This window comes from Coffea arabica, chromosome 9c (assembly GCF_036785885.1).
Source record: "Coffea arabica cultivar ET-39 chromosome 9c, Coffea Arabica ET-39 HiFi, whole genome shotgun sequence".
NCBI classification, from domain to species: domain Eukaryota; kingdom Viridiplantae; phylum Streptophyta; class Magnoliopsida; order Gentianales; family Rubiaceae; genus Coffea; species Coffea arabica.
Genome location: NC_092326.1, coordinates 37,677,107 through 37,693,934, shown reverse-complemented (window position 1 = coordinate 37,693,934; position 16,828 = coordinate 37,677,107). Strand labels below are relative to the sequence as shown.

General features: G+C 41.4%; 3 protein-coding genes across 3 annotated transcripts; 1 reads left to right on the top strand and 2 right to left on the bottom strand.

Moving 5' to 3' along the window:
* The first annotated feature begins 920 nt into the window (after positions 1-920).
* On the top strand, positions 921-1,307 carry LOC140014225 (uncharacterized). Its single transcript, XM_072064653.1, has one exon. It carries the CDS (start codon positions 921-923, stop codon positions 1,305-1,307), a length of 387 nt encoding a protein of 128 aa, XP_071920754.1.
* Positions 1,308-8,457: 7,150 nt separating this feature from the next.
* On the bottom strand, positions 8,458-11,095 carry LOC113708148 (wall-associated receptor kinase-like 1). The gene is made up of 2 exons (XM_027230616.2): positions 10,195-11,095; positions 8,458-9,780 (listed from the first exon to the last, which is right to left on the bottom strand). Exons 1-2 carry the CDS (start codon positions 11,093-11,095, stop codon positions 8,561-8,563), a joined length of 2,121 nt encoding a protein of 706 aa, XP_027086417.1. The 3' UTR covers positions 8,458-8,560.
* A 2,373-nt stretch (positions 11,096-13,468) lies between these two features.
* LOC113708061 (wall-associated receptor kinase-like 1) lies at positions 13,469-16,739 on the bottom strand. Its single transcript, XM_027230517.2, has 3 exons — positions 15,672-16,739; positions 15,511-15,558; positions 13,469-14,849 (listed from the first exon to the last, which is right to left on the bottom strand). The coding sequence occupies exons 1-3, from the start codon at positions 16,546-16,548 to the stop codon at positions 13,651-13,653; spliced, it is 2,124 nt and encodes a 707-aa protein (XP_027086318.1). The 5' UTR covers positions 16,549-16,739; the 3' UTR covers positions 13,469-13,650.
* Positions 16,740-16,828: the final 89 nt, after the last annotated feature.

Sequence of the window (16,828 nt, the reverse complement as noted above, 5' to 3'; positions counted from 1 at the left end):
CGGTCCCAAAACAAGCGAGCCGACGCCCTATCCCGGCTGGTTTCCACATCATTCTCTGACCTCAACAAAACAATTTTAGTGGAGGTCCTGAGTGAACCAGGATACGTGCAAGAGGTGGCCTGCCCCGTGCACTCTGAAGAAACCTGGATGACCCCGTTCATCCTTTTCTTGGGTCAGGGAACCCTCCCCTAAGACCGAGCCGAGACGAGAAGAATACAACGCAAGGCGGCTCGGTACGCTTTCCGTGATGAAGAGCTGTACAAACGTTCCTACCTCGGCCCATGGCTGAGGTGTGTCACTCCCGAGACAGGACGCCACGTCCTCCACGAGATCCACGAAGGCCTGTGCGGAGCTCACGTCGGCCACAGAATGCTACCCAAGAAGGCTTTGTTTCTTGGATATTTCTGGCCCTCTGTTCGGCAGGACGTCCAGGATCTTGTTCTCGGCTGCGCTTTCTGCCAAGTCCACGCACCCGAGCACCACCTGCCCTCAAACTTCATGGTTCCCATCACTTCACCCTGACCGTTCGAGCAATGGGGGACAGACATCATAGGTCCTTTTCCCAGAGCCGTCGGGGGTTATACCTTCCTGGTAACCGCTGTGGATTATTTCACTAAGTGGGTTGAGGCCGAGCCTCTGAGGACCATCACCGGACTGGCAATTCAAAAATTCTTTTGGAAATGCATCGTCTGCCGCTTCGGCATACCACAGATCATCATCTCGGATAATGGAAGGCAATTTGCTGAGAACCCCTTTAAAGCTTGGTGCGCAAACCTTGGCATCAAACAACATTTCACTTCGGTAGGCCACCCCCAGGCCAATGGTCAAGCAGAGAACTTCAACCGAACTCTCTTGCATGGTCTCAAGACCCGACTCCACCGAGTTGGGTCATCTTGGGTGGAGGAACTCCCCAGTGTCCTATGGTCGTATCGAACCACGCCGAGGTCAGCTACGCAAGAGACCCCTTCTCCTTGACCTACGGCGCCGAGGCTGTCATCCCGGCCGAGATCTTTACCCCCAACCCTCGGCTGGCAGCCTATGCCGCCGAGGTGAACAACGAAGAGAGGCAGCTGGATCTCGACCTCGTCGATGAACGAAGGGACCTCGCCTCAGCCCGGATAGCTTCCTACAAGAACACACTGGCACATTATTACAATGCCCGCGTCAGACACCGTAGATTCCACCCTGGAGACTTGGTTCTTAGAAAAAACTCAGTCAGCCGAGCTGAACCGCAAGGGAAATTATGCCCGAAATGGGAAGGCCTTACCGAGTTGTGGAATCTGACCTTAAGGAATATTGTAAATTGAGTTACCGAGATGGCTCATTAGTGCCGAGATCTTGGCACGCCGAGAACTTCAAATTGTATTATGCTTGAATTTTTAATCAAGTTATGACTTCGGATGTTATGTTATTTTTCAACATCGATATTGCGCTGTTAAAAAATAAGGGGGACAAGCAAGGGACGAAGTCAAAATAAGAAATTAAAGTGCTGAGATGAGAAGAAATAGACTTTCATTCAACAGAAAAGAGGTGTTACAAAAAATACAAGGCCAAGGTCGGAACGCTACTAAGCAATCTCCACCTCGGCCACCCCTTTAAGACCCACAAGCCTAGACCCCCGTCTCGGCTCCATCCCCGGTCTTGGCTCTCTCCTGGGCAGCCTTCTCGCTGGTCTCTTCCCCGCCGGGGTGAAGCTCATCTCCTCCAGGCATTTCGCCCACCTTTGCACCGAGGTCTCCCTCAGTGTCCTCCTCGAGCACTTCGTCGAGTTCGGACAGCCATTTGTTGAACTCGTCCTGGACCTCAGCCAGGTTCCTTCCAGCTTGGATGCCCTCGGCCATCCGGTCGCATAACTCCTTGGAGTCCTCATTGTAGTTGACATGATTTTTCAAAGACTCCAAGGCTTCGGAGGAGAGGTGAGCTGCGGCCTCGTCTATGGCTGATGTGAAGCCAAACATGAAGTTCGGCGTGAGCAGTTGGCCGAGGTCCCTGATGAAGGCCTCGGACTTCCGAAAAGCGTCAACGACCGAGGCTCCAGCACCCTCGAGAGCTTGCTCATGTGACTTCTTCACTTCGTCCCCCCTCTTCTGCTCTTTCTCGAGGGCCGATCTGAGACTGTTGATGGTAGCCACGGCCTCCTCATCCTTCACCTCGGCCTCCTTAAGCCATCTTTCAAGCTCGGCCTTCTCAGACTCGGACACCGCCAGTTTTTTCTCCAACTTGGAGATCTGATTCTGCAGCTTGCCGGTGTCCTGCTCCTCGACCAAAGCACAGTATCGGTGTGTCATCTCGGCCACAAAGGCTGAGTTGGAAGCTGTGGTCACCATGAAGCTTTGAACCATCTCGGCCGGGGACAGTTTCTTCATGAACTCCAAGTCCCTTGGCAAGGTGGAGTGCATCACTAGCTCTTGGGCAACCCGAGGATGGCTGCACCTATCGTTGACCGACACTTTCCAGTTTGGACACCAATGTTCGCCGGGGTGCGTCTTCTCTTTCCCGGGAAACACCGGGGGGCTATGGAAACGATTCCATAGCGAAGTCCCCGAGACCGCATTTACCGGGGGCTTCAGCTGTTTGCCTCGGCCTTGAGGAGGCGGGAGTGCCATGACGACTCCGAGAGGCTCTCCCTCTGGCACAGACGAGGTGGACCCGGTAGCCGTGGCGGCTGAGCTGCTTTGTCCTGCTGAGATGGGAGTGCTTTTGGCAGTCGAAGTTTTGGTAGCCTGCCCTTGTGACTTCTTCTTCGGCGGAGGGGCCGACGTATCATCAGAGCTTTTCCTTTTTCGGCCTCTTGGCCACCTCGGACGAGCCCGATACGACGAGGTCGGACAGCTTAGTCACTGCACAAGGAACAAATATTATCATATGCCTTAGCCGAAGTGAAAGCAAAGTTATGAAAGAAAATTACAAGGTTTCTCAAGTTTAGTGGAAAAGAAGGGAGTCTTGGTGGTATTGATCACGGCTCGACTTATTCCCCCATCAACGAGCACGGCTTCGGGGTAGTCATGGCTGAACAGCCGAAGCTCAGACTTCATCAACTTCTGGAAGGACTTCTCCTCGGCGTCCCCCGCAGAGGGGTCGGCCTTTGCCTTGATTGGCCTCTACCAAAAACCCCTAGGGAAGTCCACTCCGGATACGAAGAAGTAATTGCGCTTCCAATTCTTGATCGAACTGGAGCACCAATCACCAACTTCGGGATGGCGTTGTTCCGATTACAGATATAAAACCATCCCTTGTCCGTCCCGTGCGCCTTGAGAGTGTAGCATCGGCGGAAGAGGTCTACAGAAGGAGTCACCTCCTGATGTCGGCAGAGCATCTCGAAGCCTATGAGGATGCGGACAGCGTTCGGAGTGAGCTGAATAATCCTCACGCCGAAGTGACGAAGTACATCTCTTAAGAACCTCGACGTCGGCATCCTCAGCCCGGCCTCCAGCTGTTGGACATAAATGGCCACCGCGCCATAGGAGGGCTTCTCGGCTGAGTCATCCACCCCGGGCGGTGTAATTTCGTACCCCGGCCGGAAAGGGTACTTGTTTATCACCTTCTCGGCCCTATCTCTTCCTATGCGACTTCTAAACTTCGGCATCTTGCCGAAGTCAATGTTGGTCGCGTCCCTTGGAGCGACTGGCTCCGGTACGCCCTTGTCATGAGATATCTCGGTCCCGAGCTCGGTATCATAGTCGACCTCGGAACCACCATCGCTCATTTCGGACGACTCCAATCCCGAGCCTGCCTCGCCGGCTCTCACTTCGGCTGATCCTTCCTCAGAGCTCGGCGTCGACCCCTCAGAGCTGGACGTCGTCACTTCTTCAGGGTCTGGCCTCACCTCGGTCTGGTAGCTCGGTGACACGGTTTCTTTATGGGTCTTAGCTGTTTTGGCCATGTGTGAAAGACAAGATGGAAAGAAAGAAAGATACTTACTATTGACTACGATATCGGACGCGGTGATGACTTCGGCGGTGATCTCGGCTGGCAGGATCGACCTCGGCAACACACGAATTTTACAAGTAGCAGAAGAGAAAGTGATGGGCCATGCGGTGAAAAGGACCCTCTATTTATAGGGGATGGCAAGAATCCGAAGAGGCGGCCGCGTTCGAATTCAAAAGGACGTATCTCTCTCTCTCCTCATTAATGTCCCGTCCTTTCATCTGACACCCTCTTTGCATGAAACGTCCCACTACTTCACGGCGCGACGGTTACCAGTGACCACGTCCTGTCAACTGACTCGCCTACGTGTCACGTCCCCGCATCTTCCGGAGCAATTTCGGGACCCCGAATCTTTATGATTTCGGCACATGGAAGCCTCGGTACCTCTCTGGCCCGGAGCTCCCGAGACTTGGAGGGATTATTGAGGATGCTCACCTCGGCCAGCCCGTATGTCCGAGGTGAATCCACCTCGTCCCTCATCAGAGCTCACCCGTGTCTTGTATTGAGGATGCTTACCTCGACCAGCCCGTATGTCCGAGGTGAATTCACCTCGTCCCTCATCAGAGCTCACCCGTGTCTTGAGCATAGCTCCTGAGCTCGGCCGGATCCCTGGTCTACCGTGTAGGTGACCTCGGCACCTCCACCTCAGCTGCACGCTGATGATGTCAAGCCACCTGACATCACCCAAGACCAGTGCTTTATCTGAAAAGCACTGGAGGCACTTAATGGCACCTGCACAATACTCGCCGTCATCATACCCAGAAGGCTACAGTGTCAGGGTCAGGCTTCCTGACAGGAGACAGAGCCTTAATGCCAGAGAGTGGGTCCCACTAGCATGAGCCTTCCGTCCTGTCCTCTACTCTCCTATAAATACCCCACATACACCCCCAACAAGTAAGCATACTGTTCATTTGCTTATACTTTAGCATTTTCTCGTTCTCATACTAACTTGATCGTCAGAGTGATCCCAGGGGAGAAGCCCCGCCATTCACTTCAGCCAAGTAGGTTCACTTCGGACCTATCACACCACCTCAGAGAGGGCTGATTTAGGTCGGTTCAGCTACCAACCAAAAATCACCTCTTCACATAGCTCCATAAGTAAAAAATTACGTGACAATATCCATTAATTTTTAAGATTTCCCATTTGCTATATTAGATTATGGTTACACAGTTCAATTGTTAACTGCATTCAATTTGCAATCTAATCGATGTTCTGCAATTAATTTTTTTTTTTTTGTAACAAATAACATGTACAAATGTATTTAGATGTTTGTGTAATTAATTTTATTTGATTTTTCATGGACCATTTTTTACTTGTTTTAATAAAACAAACTTTTATCAACATAAAGTGCCATAGTCTTGGGATGGAAATGGTTTTGGATGCAAAACTTTTCACATTAACTGGAACTTTTGCACTCATCATATGATCTTGTATCATTGCGGATTTTGTGGGATCTTGGTGCATTGAGATGCTAGAGTCAGCAAGATAAATTAGTGTTCAATCTTCAGTTCTTCACACAAGTATTCTGAATTAGTCATACATGATACAAGTGAAAAGAAAATGTAGTAGCAATAATTACTTTTAATGTAACATCTTATCAACACTGCAGGTGAACTTTTAAACTGTTTGAAGTCGTCCATTTTCAAGGAAAACATATTGGACGAACTTCACGCATGGTTTCTGAGTAGGCAATAGCCAATAGGTTTCTGATTGTTTGCTGATAATTCCAAGAACAGACATACTGATTTATTTATTTTTATTATTCTTTTTGGTGATTTCTGTTTGGTTCTTGAGATGACAGAAAAAAGAGACTCTGAAGAGGGTAAAGAAGCTGAATCCAGATTGGACTATTTTATAGAAGCACAACATTAGAAGGAAAGATATACAATGGTACTTGTAGGATTAAAAATGCAGAACAGAAGATCCAAGTACAAAAGTCCTTAATACGACTATTTAAAGCAGAAAAGGGTAGGCATCTGAAGATGATTCAACAGTATGACACTTCCACTCACCACATGTATAATATGTATTAGAAGCCCCAAAAGGCAATTCCTCAATAAAACTTGGAGAATCAAACTTTGCAGGAATAGTTGAATCCCCTTTGGACAGTTTAATGCTGTCCAGCTCCGCAAGTATTTCCTTCATAGATGACATTTTGTTTTTCCGGTTGAGTTTAGCCATTGTCGTGCAAGTTTAGCAACAGCAATAACCTCGTTTTGGATTCTTTCGTCTGTGAGTTGTGGATCAAGAATTCATTTGCAGAGAATTCTGGTTCATGGATTTTATAAATCTTTCCCCCAAACTAACGCCAACATGGTCTCCTCCTATTTGTATGGAAGATATCGGATTTTGTCTTGTTATTAACCCAAGAAGAACAACTTCGAAACTGTAAACATCACTTTTCTCCGTATATTGGCTAGTTTGAAAGTATTCTGGATCCAAATAGCAAAAAGTCCCTTTGATACCTGTAGTTAAATGAGTTTTATCAACTTCAATAGACCTTGAAGTTCCAAAATCGGATACTTTGGCTCTGTATATTTCGTCCAAAAGTATGTTGCTGAATTTGATGTCTCGGTGTAAGATGGGGACTGAAACTTCTGAGTGCAGATAGACCAAGGCTTCTGCTATCTCTGTGGCTATTCTTAATCTCAACTTCCAAGTGAAGGGGAACTCATCATCATTCTGATTATGAATGAGACTAGAGAGGGTTCCACTGGGGATGAATTCGTAAACCAGTAGGGGAACAACATATTACCATCTCTGGATCGTATCTACCTATACCATTTTAGTCGTTTTGGTAACGCCTTAGTATTGTTGAATGTTTGCATTGATGTGCTCTTAGATTTATTATTCCCTGCATCCTCTTATTCATTGTATCTGAATCATGCTTGGAATAAAAAAAAACCGTTAACATTTATTGTATCCAAATTTTGGTTGCAATTGAAAAGAAGCATACCGCTTTTAAAGTTCCAATCATAATCATGTACCTTCTCTCCAATTATCTAACCTTGTCAATGTTACACTATGAAAAGTCACAAAATTTTATTTCTTGCAAAGGTTCAGCCCTTTTGATTTTAAAATTCTCCTCAAAATGGCAAATAATTTTTGGCACTTCAAACAAACGTCCAAGGCACTCCACTCTTGATTTGTGCTTAATGAAAATGAAAATTACTTGAGCACCCACCCACATTCACAACTGATTCTCTCCAACTTGTAGCATGAGTATTGAATACAGAATATCACTTTTTTTTGTGCCCAAATGAATGAATGAATGAGGCCTTCGCCTACGGACCCTTCTGCAAAACATTTTTTTTTTTTAAATTTTCACCTGTTTATCAATGTAAGCTTTCATCACCAAGTTTATATCGAGAATATCAAGGAAAATCTCAAGAAAACAATGAAAAGATTGAAACTTTACTGATATAAGATTGCCTATGCATGGTGTGTGGGAGATTATCATGAAGAACTGAAGAGAAATTTGTCCAAAAAGAAGAAGGGGAGGGAAATAGAGGAGAGAAGTGAGGGGAGGGAAATTTTGTATTTGGGGTTATAATACATGTTATATTTGTTCTAAAGTTTCAAGTTTCAAGGCGTTTCAAAGGCCCCCTTGTTTTTCTGTATTATTCTTTTATTGTTGCTTGGGAGAAGATCATGAATGATCCTTGTAAATCCGAAGTTGGATCTCATCTCTACTCTGGCACTGAGACACACATGAAGTTTCCACGGGTTTTTCTATGAACTTTAGCCAGATCAATTGATTTGGAGTATAAGGTTGATCTGTAGGAAGTAGGAAGTGCCATGAAGGAAAAAGCACTTAGCTAAGTTTTGTGAGACAAAGAAGTTAGCTATTACTTCCATTTTAATATTGCTTCAAATCTTTGATGGACTCTGCTAGACCTTGTCTGATACACTACTTTGGAGATACAGTGTTATATTGTTACAGACCATTTGCAATCTGGAGGTTATGATCTTTCCATAATAGCAGGTGAGTTCCATGTTATTATGAATGTGTTGTTTCAGAAAACATTAAAGATTTGTCTTACTAAATAAAAATATCATCAATATGAAGTGTCATATAGTTTAGGGTTAGAAATGGTTTTGGATGCAAAACTTTCACATTAACTGAAACTTGTGTCCTTAAAAGATGTTATTTTGATCATTGTGGGTTATCTTATGCATTGAGATGCAAAATTCAGCAAGTCAATTTGGATGATTTAGTGTTTAATCTTCACACAAGCATTTTGATGAATTAGTCATACATGTAAAGAAAAGTAGTTGAAAAAATAATTAGTTATGAAGCGACACATTATCATTATCTTTAACATTCTGCAATTGTTTGCTGAAAATTCCCATGACACATACAGTGGCTTTTTTTATTTTGGGTTTTTTAAGAGATCGACGTAGAGACTATTTTAGATGACATTTGGGAGAACAAGTTCAGAATCTAGATTGGATTTTTCTTTGCAGCAGAATATGGAAGGGGAAATAGGTAGTATGAAACTTTGTTACAATATAAAACATCTCAAACAATTAACTCCAAAGTACCAAGACTCATGGTACTTTTTACATAGTAATGATAATGATAATGATGTACAAAATCTCAAGCACTAGTTTTAAAAGTCCTTAATTAAACTACAGAAAAGGGTGAGCATCTGAAGATGACTCAACAGTATCACTTCCACTTGTCCATGTACAATATGTATCAGTATTCCCAACAATCCCATCAGCCAAATTTTCAATACAACTTGGACTTCGAAATTTTGTATCAATAGTTGAATCACGTTTGGACAATTTAATGCTTTCCAACTCCAAAAGTATTTCCCTCATTGTTGGCCTCATTTTCCCCGTTGAGTTTAGGCACTGTCGTGCAAGTTTAGCAACAAAAATAACCTCGTTTTCATATCTTTCATCCACAAGTTGAGAATCAAGAATCGTTTGCAGAGAATTCTGATTCATGGATTTCAAAAACCTTTCTACCAAACTCATGCAAACGTGATCTTCTCCTGTTTGCATGGAAGATATTGGTGTGGAAGATATTGGTGTGGAAGATATTGGCTTTTGTCTTGTTATTAGCTCAACAAGAACAACTCCAAAGCCGTAAACATCACTTTTGTCTGTATAATGGCTTGTGTGGAAGTATTCTGGGTCCAAATAGCCAAATGTCCCTTTCACTGCTGTAGTTAAATGAGTTTTATCAACTTCAATGGTCTTTGAAGTTCCAAAATCCGCTACTTTGGCTATGTACTTTTCATCCAAAAGTACATTGCTGGATTTGACATCTCTATGCAGGATGGGAACTGAGATTTGCGAGTGCAGATATGCCAATGCACCTGCTATCTCCGAGGCTATTCTTAGTCTCAAGTTCCAAGTGAAGGGGAATTCATTATCATTCTGATTATGAATGAGACTGTAAAGGGTTCCATTGGGGATGAATTCATAAACCAGTAAAGGAACTTCTGTCTCCAAACAACAACCTAGGAGCTTTACCACATTCCTGTGATTGACTTGTGACAGAATGACCACCTCATTGACGAATTCTTCAAAGCGGCTGTCATCAACATTTTTAGCCTTTTTGATTGCTATAATCCTTCCATCAGTCAACATTCCTTTGTATACTGTGCCTTGACCACCGCGACCTAGTATTCGATCGTTGTTGAATCCGTCAGTAGCCTTGCTCAATTCCTTTGCAGTGAAAAGTTTTGTGTTTTCAATATCATCAGCGGGTAACTGCTGTTGTAACATTCTTTTGAAAAACTTCTCTTTGCGCCTATTGTTCCATCTCTTCTTCAGTGCATTGTATGATATTGAAATAATGATCATGAAAATTAACACGCCTGCTCCTATGGTAGCACCTGTGTAATTTCCAAATCAAATTATTGCAAGTAAATTTGGGAGTCTAGACTATCTTGAACTAGATTAGGGATACTATGAGATGCATTATGTTTGCCAAAAAAAGAGAGAGAGACCTGTACAACACGCTCACTGTAAAAGTTATGTTTCAATACCATTGAAACTTGAAATCAATAAAAAGTTGTAAATAAAAGGTGATGGATGGATTACCAATAATAATTGCTGCCCTCTTGCTTCTTCTGGCTCTGATTTGGGAAATGGCTTTGAAAAAGAAACAAGCAAGCACAAAAAATAAGTTTCAGATGAAGATCCAGAAGGACAATCTGCTATGATTAGAGAAAATGGTAGTTGAAACCAAAAGGTTAAATCATTAAGTTACAAAAAAAAAAAAATGCCCTATCCTCTGAAAATGTTACCTTCTTGGCATGCGCCATCTAAGTATGGGTTGATCTGATAAAACCAAGTATCACCTCCTAAGGTTCTGCATTCACACTGGTAACTGGAAATGTTCCTGGATTCTAATTGAAGGGAGCTATTTTTGGGACTGCAGCCTGAGATGGCATCAATATCTGAATAATTTTGGAGGGTCCAGGACCAGACAACAGGAAAGAATGGATCTTTTAAAGGGTTCAAGTAATCATCTAAGTTCCACTTTTGGTCTACAAACAAGGCATATGAACAGGTACGAGATGTTAAGTTCTGCGAGGCTGTTAAGTTCAAACTGTATTGGCTCAGGTAGTAAGGGAAACTTGCTTGACAACAATTGATGCCATAGCAACCGGGTGTCTTTCTGCTACTACACATTGAGGTGCAACCAGACAAAATCTCCGGACTGTCAAAACCCAAAGTGAGGAGAACATTACCACAGCCAACAAGCATCAGCTTGTCGTGTTCTGGAGAGTATAAGAAAGGGGTTCCATTAAGGACAGGATCGAGCGAAGGCAGATTGGCTTGCCCTTGATCCCAGCAAACTTCAGGTGTTGTAGTATTTATGGTTACAGTTTGGCCCCTCAGGGACACTTCCAGCACCTGCCTGAATTGTAAGGACCCTCGTTGCGGTCGAATGGTCAGATATGGCCTTGGACCATCCATGGAACTGTCAACTCCATCGGTACAATTGATGGTGTAAGCTTGATTGAGAGCACAACCAGGACCAATTCCAAAAGGGTAGGGAATTCTCACAGCCCCACAGGTATCACTGCATCCTGGCTTCGCCATTGGAAATCTTGTCGCCCCAGATGACAGAACAATGTGGCAAAGAAACAAAAACAACACAGAGATTAACCTCATATCACCCGTACCAAATTGTGCAGTCATAGGCTTATTTCTTAGTTGCAGAGAAAAAGTTTGAAATGTCAGGAATGTCTTGGAGTCTGCGGATTATATATATATATATATAGTCTGCATTAGATTCAAAAGTTGGTAAGATAAATTAATATCTAACCTTCACGCCAGTAATTTGAATTGATGAATCAGTCGTACAAGCTTATAGAATCAGTAAAAGAATCGGGGATGAGTTGAAGGTGTCACAATAAGATAAGATATTCTGGTTGGAAAAGAAAGCTACAAGAACCTCTTACGAGGTTCACTTGTCCAAATATCGTTCTTCGTTCGGGGAAATCGTATCATCATTCTCATTATGAACAAGTGTAGGGTGGATAGAATCTCTGTTTTAAAACTCGGATCGGACCGGCCGGTCGAACCGGGAACCGGCCAGATAACCGGTCCGAGTCATATTAAAAAACCGAAAATTTAAAATCCGGTCAAAAATCGGGTTTGATGGAAAAAAAATCGATTTTTCCGGTTCAACAGTAATTTTTTTTTAAAAAAATTCAAACTTTTTAATATTATGTTTTGACCCCCTAAATTGTTAAAACTTATTGATATACCTCAAATATTTGATACTTTATAAATATTGTCCTAAAATTTGATGTTATTTTTCAATTAAATTCATAATTTTAATTCTAAACTTGTTAATATTTATTAAATAATATAAATTGCTACTTGATTGTTCTAATTTCTTTGTATTTTCTTATTAAATATATTTGAAACATCAAATATATATAAATATACCTTTATTAATATCAATATATTATTAGATATTATATATATAATATTTTAATTTTTAAATAATTTTTATTTATGACGTCATCCGGTTCGACCCCCTATCGACCCCCGGTCGAACCCATTGACCCCTGACCCCTGACCTCGGCCGAGTCACTATCCGGTCCGGTTCTGAAAACATAGTGATAGAATTGGGATTTATTCTTATAAGCAAAAAGTTAAAAAAAAAAAAAAACAACCTAGAAGTTTTATTTTTATCATAGGTAGTGGTTAATTTCTTGGGAAAGAATGACGATCTTTCTTCTTCTTCTTGATGAATTGGTCCAAGTGTCTTTCGTCAACTTTCATTGACCTTTTGGTTGCTATCAATGTGCCATAATCAATCAGCAACCCTTTAATAAGTATGTATCTTGACCACCTTCACCAACTACTATTACATTTTTATATATTGAATTCGTCAGTTGAGTTACGTGGCCTGGCCTTGCCCATTTTCTTAGCAGATATTTGACGGCCAGACAATTCTTGTGTTGTAAGAAAGGGAAAAAAGAAAAAAAAAAAAAAAAAAAAAAAAGAACCTCTTTTTGACTGCTGCTTTGCACAAAGACAAAAATAACGGGCCCAATGGTGGTAGCACATGTGGAAGTCCAAAATTACTTCTTTTTTTGACCTTTGTGTAGCACTTTTGGAAAATGATATTGCTTGCACATGAAGAAAAGTTAGTAATTGACATGTCCAACAAGGTCTTTTTATTTTATACAAAAGAGTATAAAAATGAAAATATGCAATATTAGGTAAAAAAAAAAAATCAAAAATATAACACCTTGAATCGAAATCTCCGAAATATCTTTCAAATTCAGTTGGATCGCTGCAATCCAATAATAGTCAATTTATACTTGTCTTCAACAATTTAATTTACTAAACAATTGTATCAAGTTCGGGAGAAAGTTTAGATTTGACCAAAAAAAAAAATGTTTGAGGAATTACAATTAAAAGTTCTCAAATCTAACAAGAAAATAACAAAAATAAGAATAAGAAGTACTCCCAAAAGGGAGTGTTAGGAGGAGAGAAAACTCTTATTAAGAGTAGAAGTATTACTGAAAGTTGCAAAAAGTATTACTATTGTTTTTTAAAAAGAAAAGTTGCAAAAAGTTGTCGTTAGGGATCAAGCTAATGGGATATTTAGGGGCTTTTGTCCTTTTTTTTTTTGGATGGTCAGGCTAGAAACTTTGACATGTCAACCAAGTATATAGACAAAGAAGGTTTTCTTCCACAAATTGGTTTATAAAGGGTTATTTACAAATTATCTGTATGCTTACAAGAATACACTTAAATTTGGTTAAATGCTAGTATTTTGATACAAAACAAATCTTTGACGAAGATCAGATTGATAAACAAATCGGGATAGAAACACACAACAAAATATATAGACGCTTTGGATGACAATATTGTGTTTGAAGCGTTTTTGTTTGTTAAAAAATTATTTGCTTGAATCATAAACACATTTTTATTTTTTCAATTATCTTTTTTATTTCACATACGTTACATCGTAAAAAGTTCTACGACAATTTTATTTCAGATCATATTTCAGATAATCACAAGTTAACATCGTTGGTGTCAATGTGTTAATTAAGAGAGGGAAATTGATACTACATTTTTATCTACTTGCATACTAACCAATGAAGAGTAGAGGTTTGTCACACCGTTACATGATTCAAACACAAATATATGAATGAGTGAATCAATAGATAGGTGGCAGCACAAAAATATGGGACATCTCAAGCACTAGTGCTGAAGAATCCTTCAATTAATTAGACTAGATTACTCAGAAAAGGGTAGGCATCTGAGGATGACTCAACAGGATCACTTCCACTTGTCCAGGTGTATGTATCAGGATCCCCAAGAATGCCAGCAGGCAGCTTTTCAATACTACTTGGACCTTGACAATCTGCATCAACAGTTGAATCCCCTTTGGACAATTTAGTGCTTTCCAACTCCGTGAGTATTTCCTTCATGGTTGGCCTTGTTTTCCCGGTTGAGTTTAGGCATCGTCGTGCAAGTTTAGCAACAAGAACAACCTCATTCTCATTTCTTTCATCTAAAATTTGAGGATCAAGAATCATTTGCAGAGAATTCTGGTTCATGGATTTTATGAATCTGTCCACCAAACTCACACCATCATGAGCTTCTGCTGTTTGTGCGGAGGATATTGGCTTTTGTCTTGTTAGTAGCTCGACGAGAACAACTCCAAAACTGTAAACATCACTTTTCTCCGTGTACTGACTCGTCTGAAAGTACTCTGGATCCAAATAGCCAAAAGTCCCCTTAACACCTGTAGTTAAGTGAGTTTTATCAACTTCAATAGACCTGGAAGTTCCAAAATCCGATACTTTGGCTATGTACTTTTCATCCAAAAGTACATTGCTGGATTTGACATCTCTATGCAAGATGGGAACTGAGATTTGTGAGTGCAGATACGCCAATGCCCCTGCTATCTCCGTGGCTATTCTTAGTCTCAAGTTCCAAGTGAAGGGGAATTCAACTTCATTCTGATTATGAATGAGGCTATGAAGGGTTCCATTGGGGATGAATTCGTAAACCAGTAGGGGAACTTCTGTTTGCAAACAACAGCCTAGGAGTTTTACTACATTCCTGTGATTGACTTGCGACAAAAGGACCAACTCATTCACGAATTCCTCAAAGCGCATGTCATTCACATTTTTCGCCCTTTTGATTGCCACTATCTTTCCATCATTTAACATCCCTTTATATACTGTACCTTGACCACCTTGACCAAGTATTCGATTTTCATTGAAATTGTCAGTGGCGTTGCTTAATTCCTTAGCAGTGTAAAGCTTTGCATTTTCAATATCCTCAGCAGGTAACTGCTGTTTTAACATTTTTCTGAAAAATTTCTCTTTGCGCTTATTTTCGTGTATCTTCTTCACTACTTTGTACAAACACAATGTAGTGATCAAAAGAATCAACATGCCAGCTCCCACGGTACTACCTGTGTAAATTCTCGATTAGTTAACACTAAATATCAGAGTCTGCTAGAATTCAAGCGCAGATGCACAACTATTGAAATATCAAGTACACAACAATTTAATGACAAACAAGCCACATGCATGAAAGATAGACGACACACAATATTTAACGTGGTTCGACTCTACCATTAAGCCTACGTCCATGGAAAAAAACCCGTTGTTTATTATGATAGGAAAACCTATACAAGAATACAACTTGAACCCAATGCCAACTCTTGCATACCGTCTCTTATCTCCCAAGAACCCTCGCCTCTTGCGTGCCCTTTTGTGTCTCTTGTGTAGCATGACAACCCATCTATTTATAGATAACATTATTTGGCCAAAACCCAAATAACAATAGGAAACTAATTCTAGTTCCTAGACTTGTACAGAATAGGAAATAACTTCTAATTCTACTAAAATCAATTAGAAAATTAGTTACTTCCACACAAAACAAGAAACCCGCTTAAAAGAAATTAAGCCAATTTCTTAACAGAGTCTATACACACATAACAGACACCTTATCATCATGTGCAACACCATCACTACAAAAGACACGATTAAACAGTAATTCAAAGGAGGACGATTTTCTGACTACTTTTCGAGTACTATGAATAGAAATTACAAAAGGGATGGATGGCTTACCAGTAATAATCGCGGTCCTGTTCCTCTTGCGCCTGATTTCGTCATTGGCTTTGACAAAGAAACAAAGATTCAGAAGACACAAGTTTTAGATAATATTCAAAAAAGGACAATCTTTTAGGGGGAGGAATAATAATAATAAATCCTTTCTCTTAAATACTCACCGTGTTTACAGGCGCCATCTAAGTACGGATTGATTTGATAAAACCAAGTATCATCTCCTAAGGCACTGCATTCACACTGATAAGTGGCAATACTGCTGGATTTTAACTGAAGGGAGCTATTTTGGGCACTGCAACCTGAGATGGTTTGAATTTGAGAATGATTCAGGGGCCAGGACCACACAACAGGAGCATTTATTAGACGTACTTTTGAAGTATAATTCTCCAACTCCCAGTTTTGGTCAACCAAGAAGGCATAAGCACAGGTACTAGATGTGAAGTTCTCCGAGGCTGTTAACTGCAAACTATATTGGCTGAGGTAGTATGGAATGCTTGCCTGACAACAATTGATGCCATAGCAACCGTTAATTGTCGAGGTGCTGTTACACATTGAGGTGCAACCAGACAAGATCTGCTGACTGCCATCTATCAAATGTAAGAGGGCATTACCGCATCCAAGAAACATAAGTTTATTGTGTTCTCTGGAAACAAAGAAAGGAGTTTGAGCAAGGGAACTCTCAAATACGGACGCATCAAGGGTTGTCCTGTTGACTGAGCAGATTGGAGAAAGTGGGTAATTGATGGTTATAGTTTGGTCTCTCAGGGAGACTTCCAGCACCTCCACGATTCTTTGGGCGCTTTGTCCAGGTTGAAGCCCCAGATATGGCCTTAAACCATTGATGGAATCACCAGAGCAACGTATGCTATATGCTTCATTGAGAGCACAATCTGGACCAATTCCAAATGGGTATGGAATCTTCACACTTCCACAGGTATCCTTGCATCCTGGCTTCGCTATTGGAAATGTTTCCGCCCCGGATGATGGAACAATGAGGTAAAGAAACAAGAACAGCGCATAGATTAACCTTATATCAGCCATACCAAATTGTGCAGTCGTAGGTTCATCTGTTAACTGCTAAATAGCTAGAATCTGAAATAAAGTTTGAAATGATTCAGAGGGTTGTAGGAATATTGCGGGTTTTGTGCATTATGTTGGCGCATTGAGATTTATATAAGTTGGCGATGAGGTGAAAGTGTCAATTACTCGTCTAAACTCATTCCTCGTTAGGAGACTGACCATCATTTTCATTATGACCCAGTCTAAACTATAAAAGTCTATTTGAACTGGGATTTATTCATAGATAAAAACCTTGAAATTT

What these genes read in the sequence shown, in the direction of transcription:
- LOC113708148 (XM_027230616.2), bottom strand. Translation starts at nt 11,095, where the DNA reads ATGACTGCACAATTTGGTACGGGTGATATGAGGTTAATCTCTGTGTTG. An exon ending in AGATGGCGCATGCCAAGAAG is followed by an intron (nt 9,781 to 10,194) that starts GTAACATTTTCA and finishes GAAATTACACAG; the next exon opens with GTGCTACCATAGGAGCAGGC.
- LOC140014225 (XM_072064653.1), top strand. Translation starts at nt 921, where the DNA reads ATGGTCGTATCGAACCACGCCGAGGTCAGCTACGCAAGAGACCCCTTC.
- LOC113708061 (XM_027230517.2), bottom strand. Translation starts at nt 16,548, where the DNA reads ATGGCTGATATAAGGTTAATCTATGCGCTGTTCTTGTTTCTTTACCTC. An exon ending in AGATGGCGCCTGTAAACACG is followed by an intron (nt 15,559 to 15,671) that starts GTGAGTATTTAA and finishes TCTTTGTCAAAG; the next exon opens with CCAATGACGAAATCAGGCGC. An exon ending in CAGGACCGCGATTATTACTG is followed by an intron (nt 14,850 to 15,510) that starts GTAAGCCATCCA and finishes GAATTTACACAG; the next exon opens with GTAGTACCGTGGGAGCTGGC.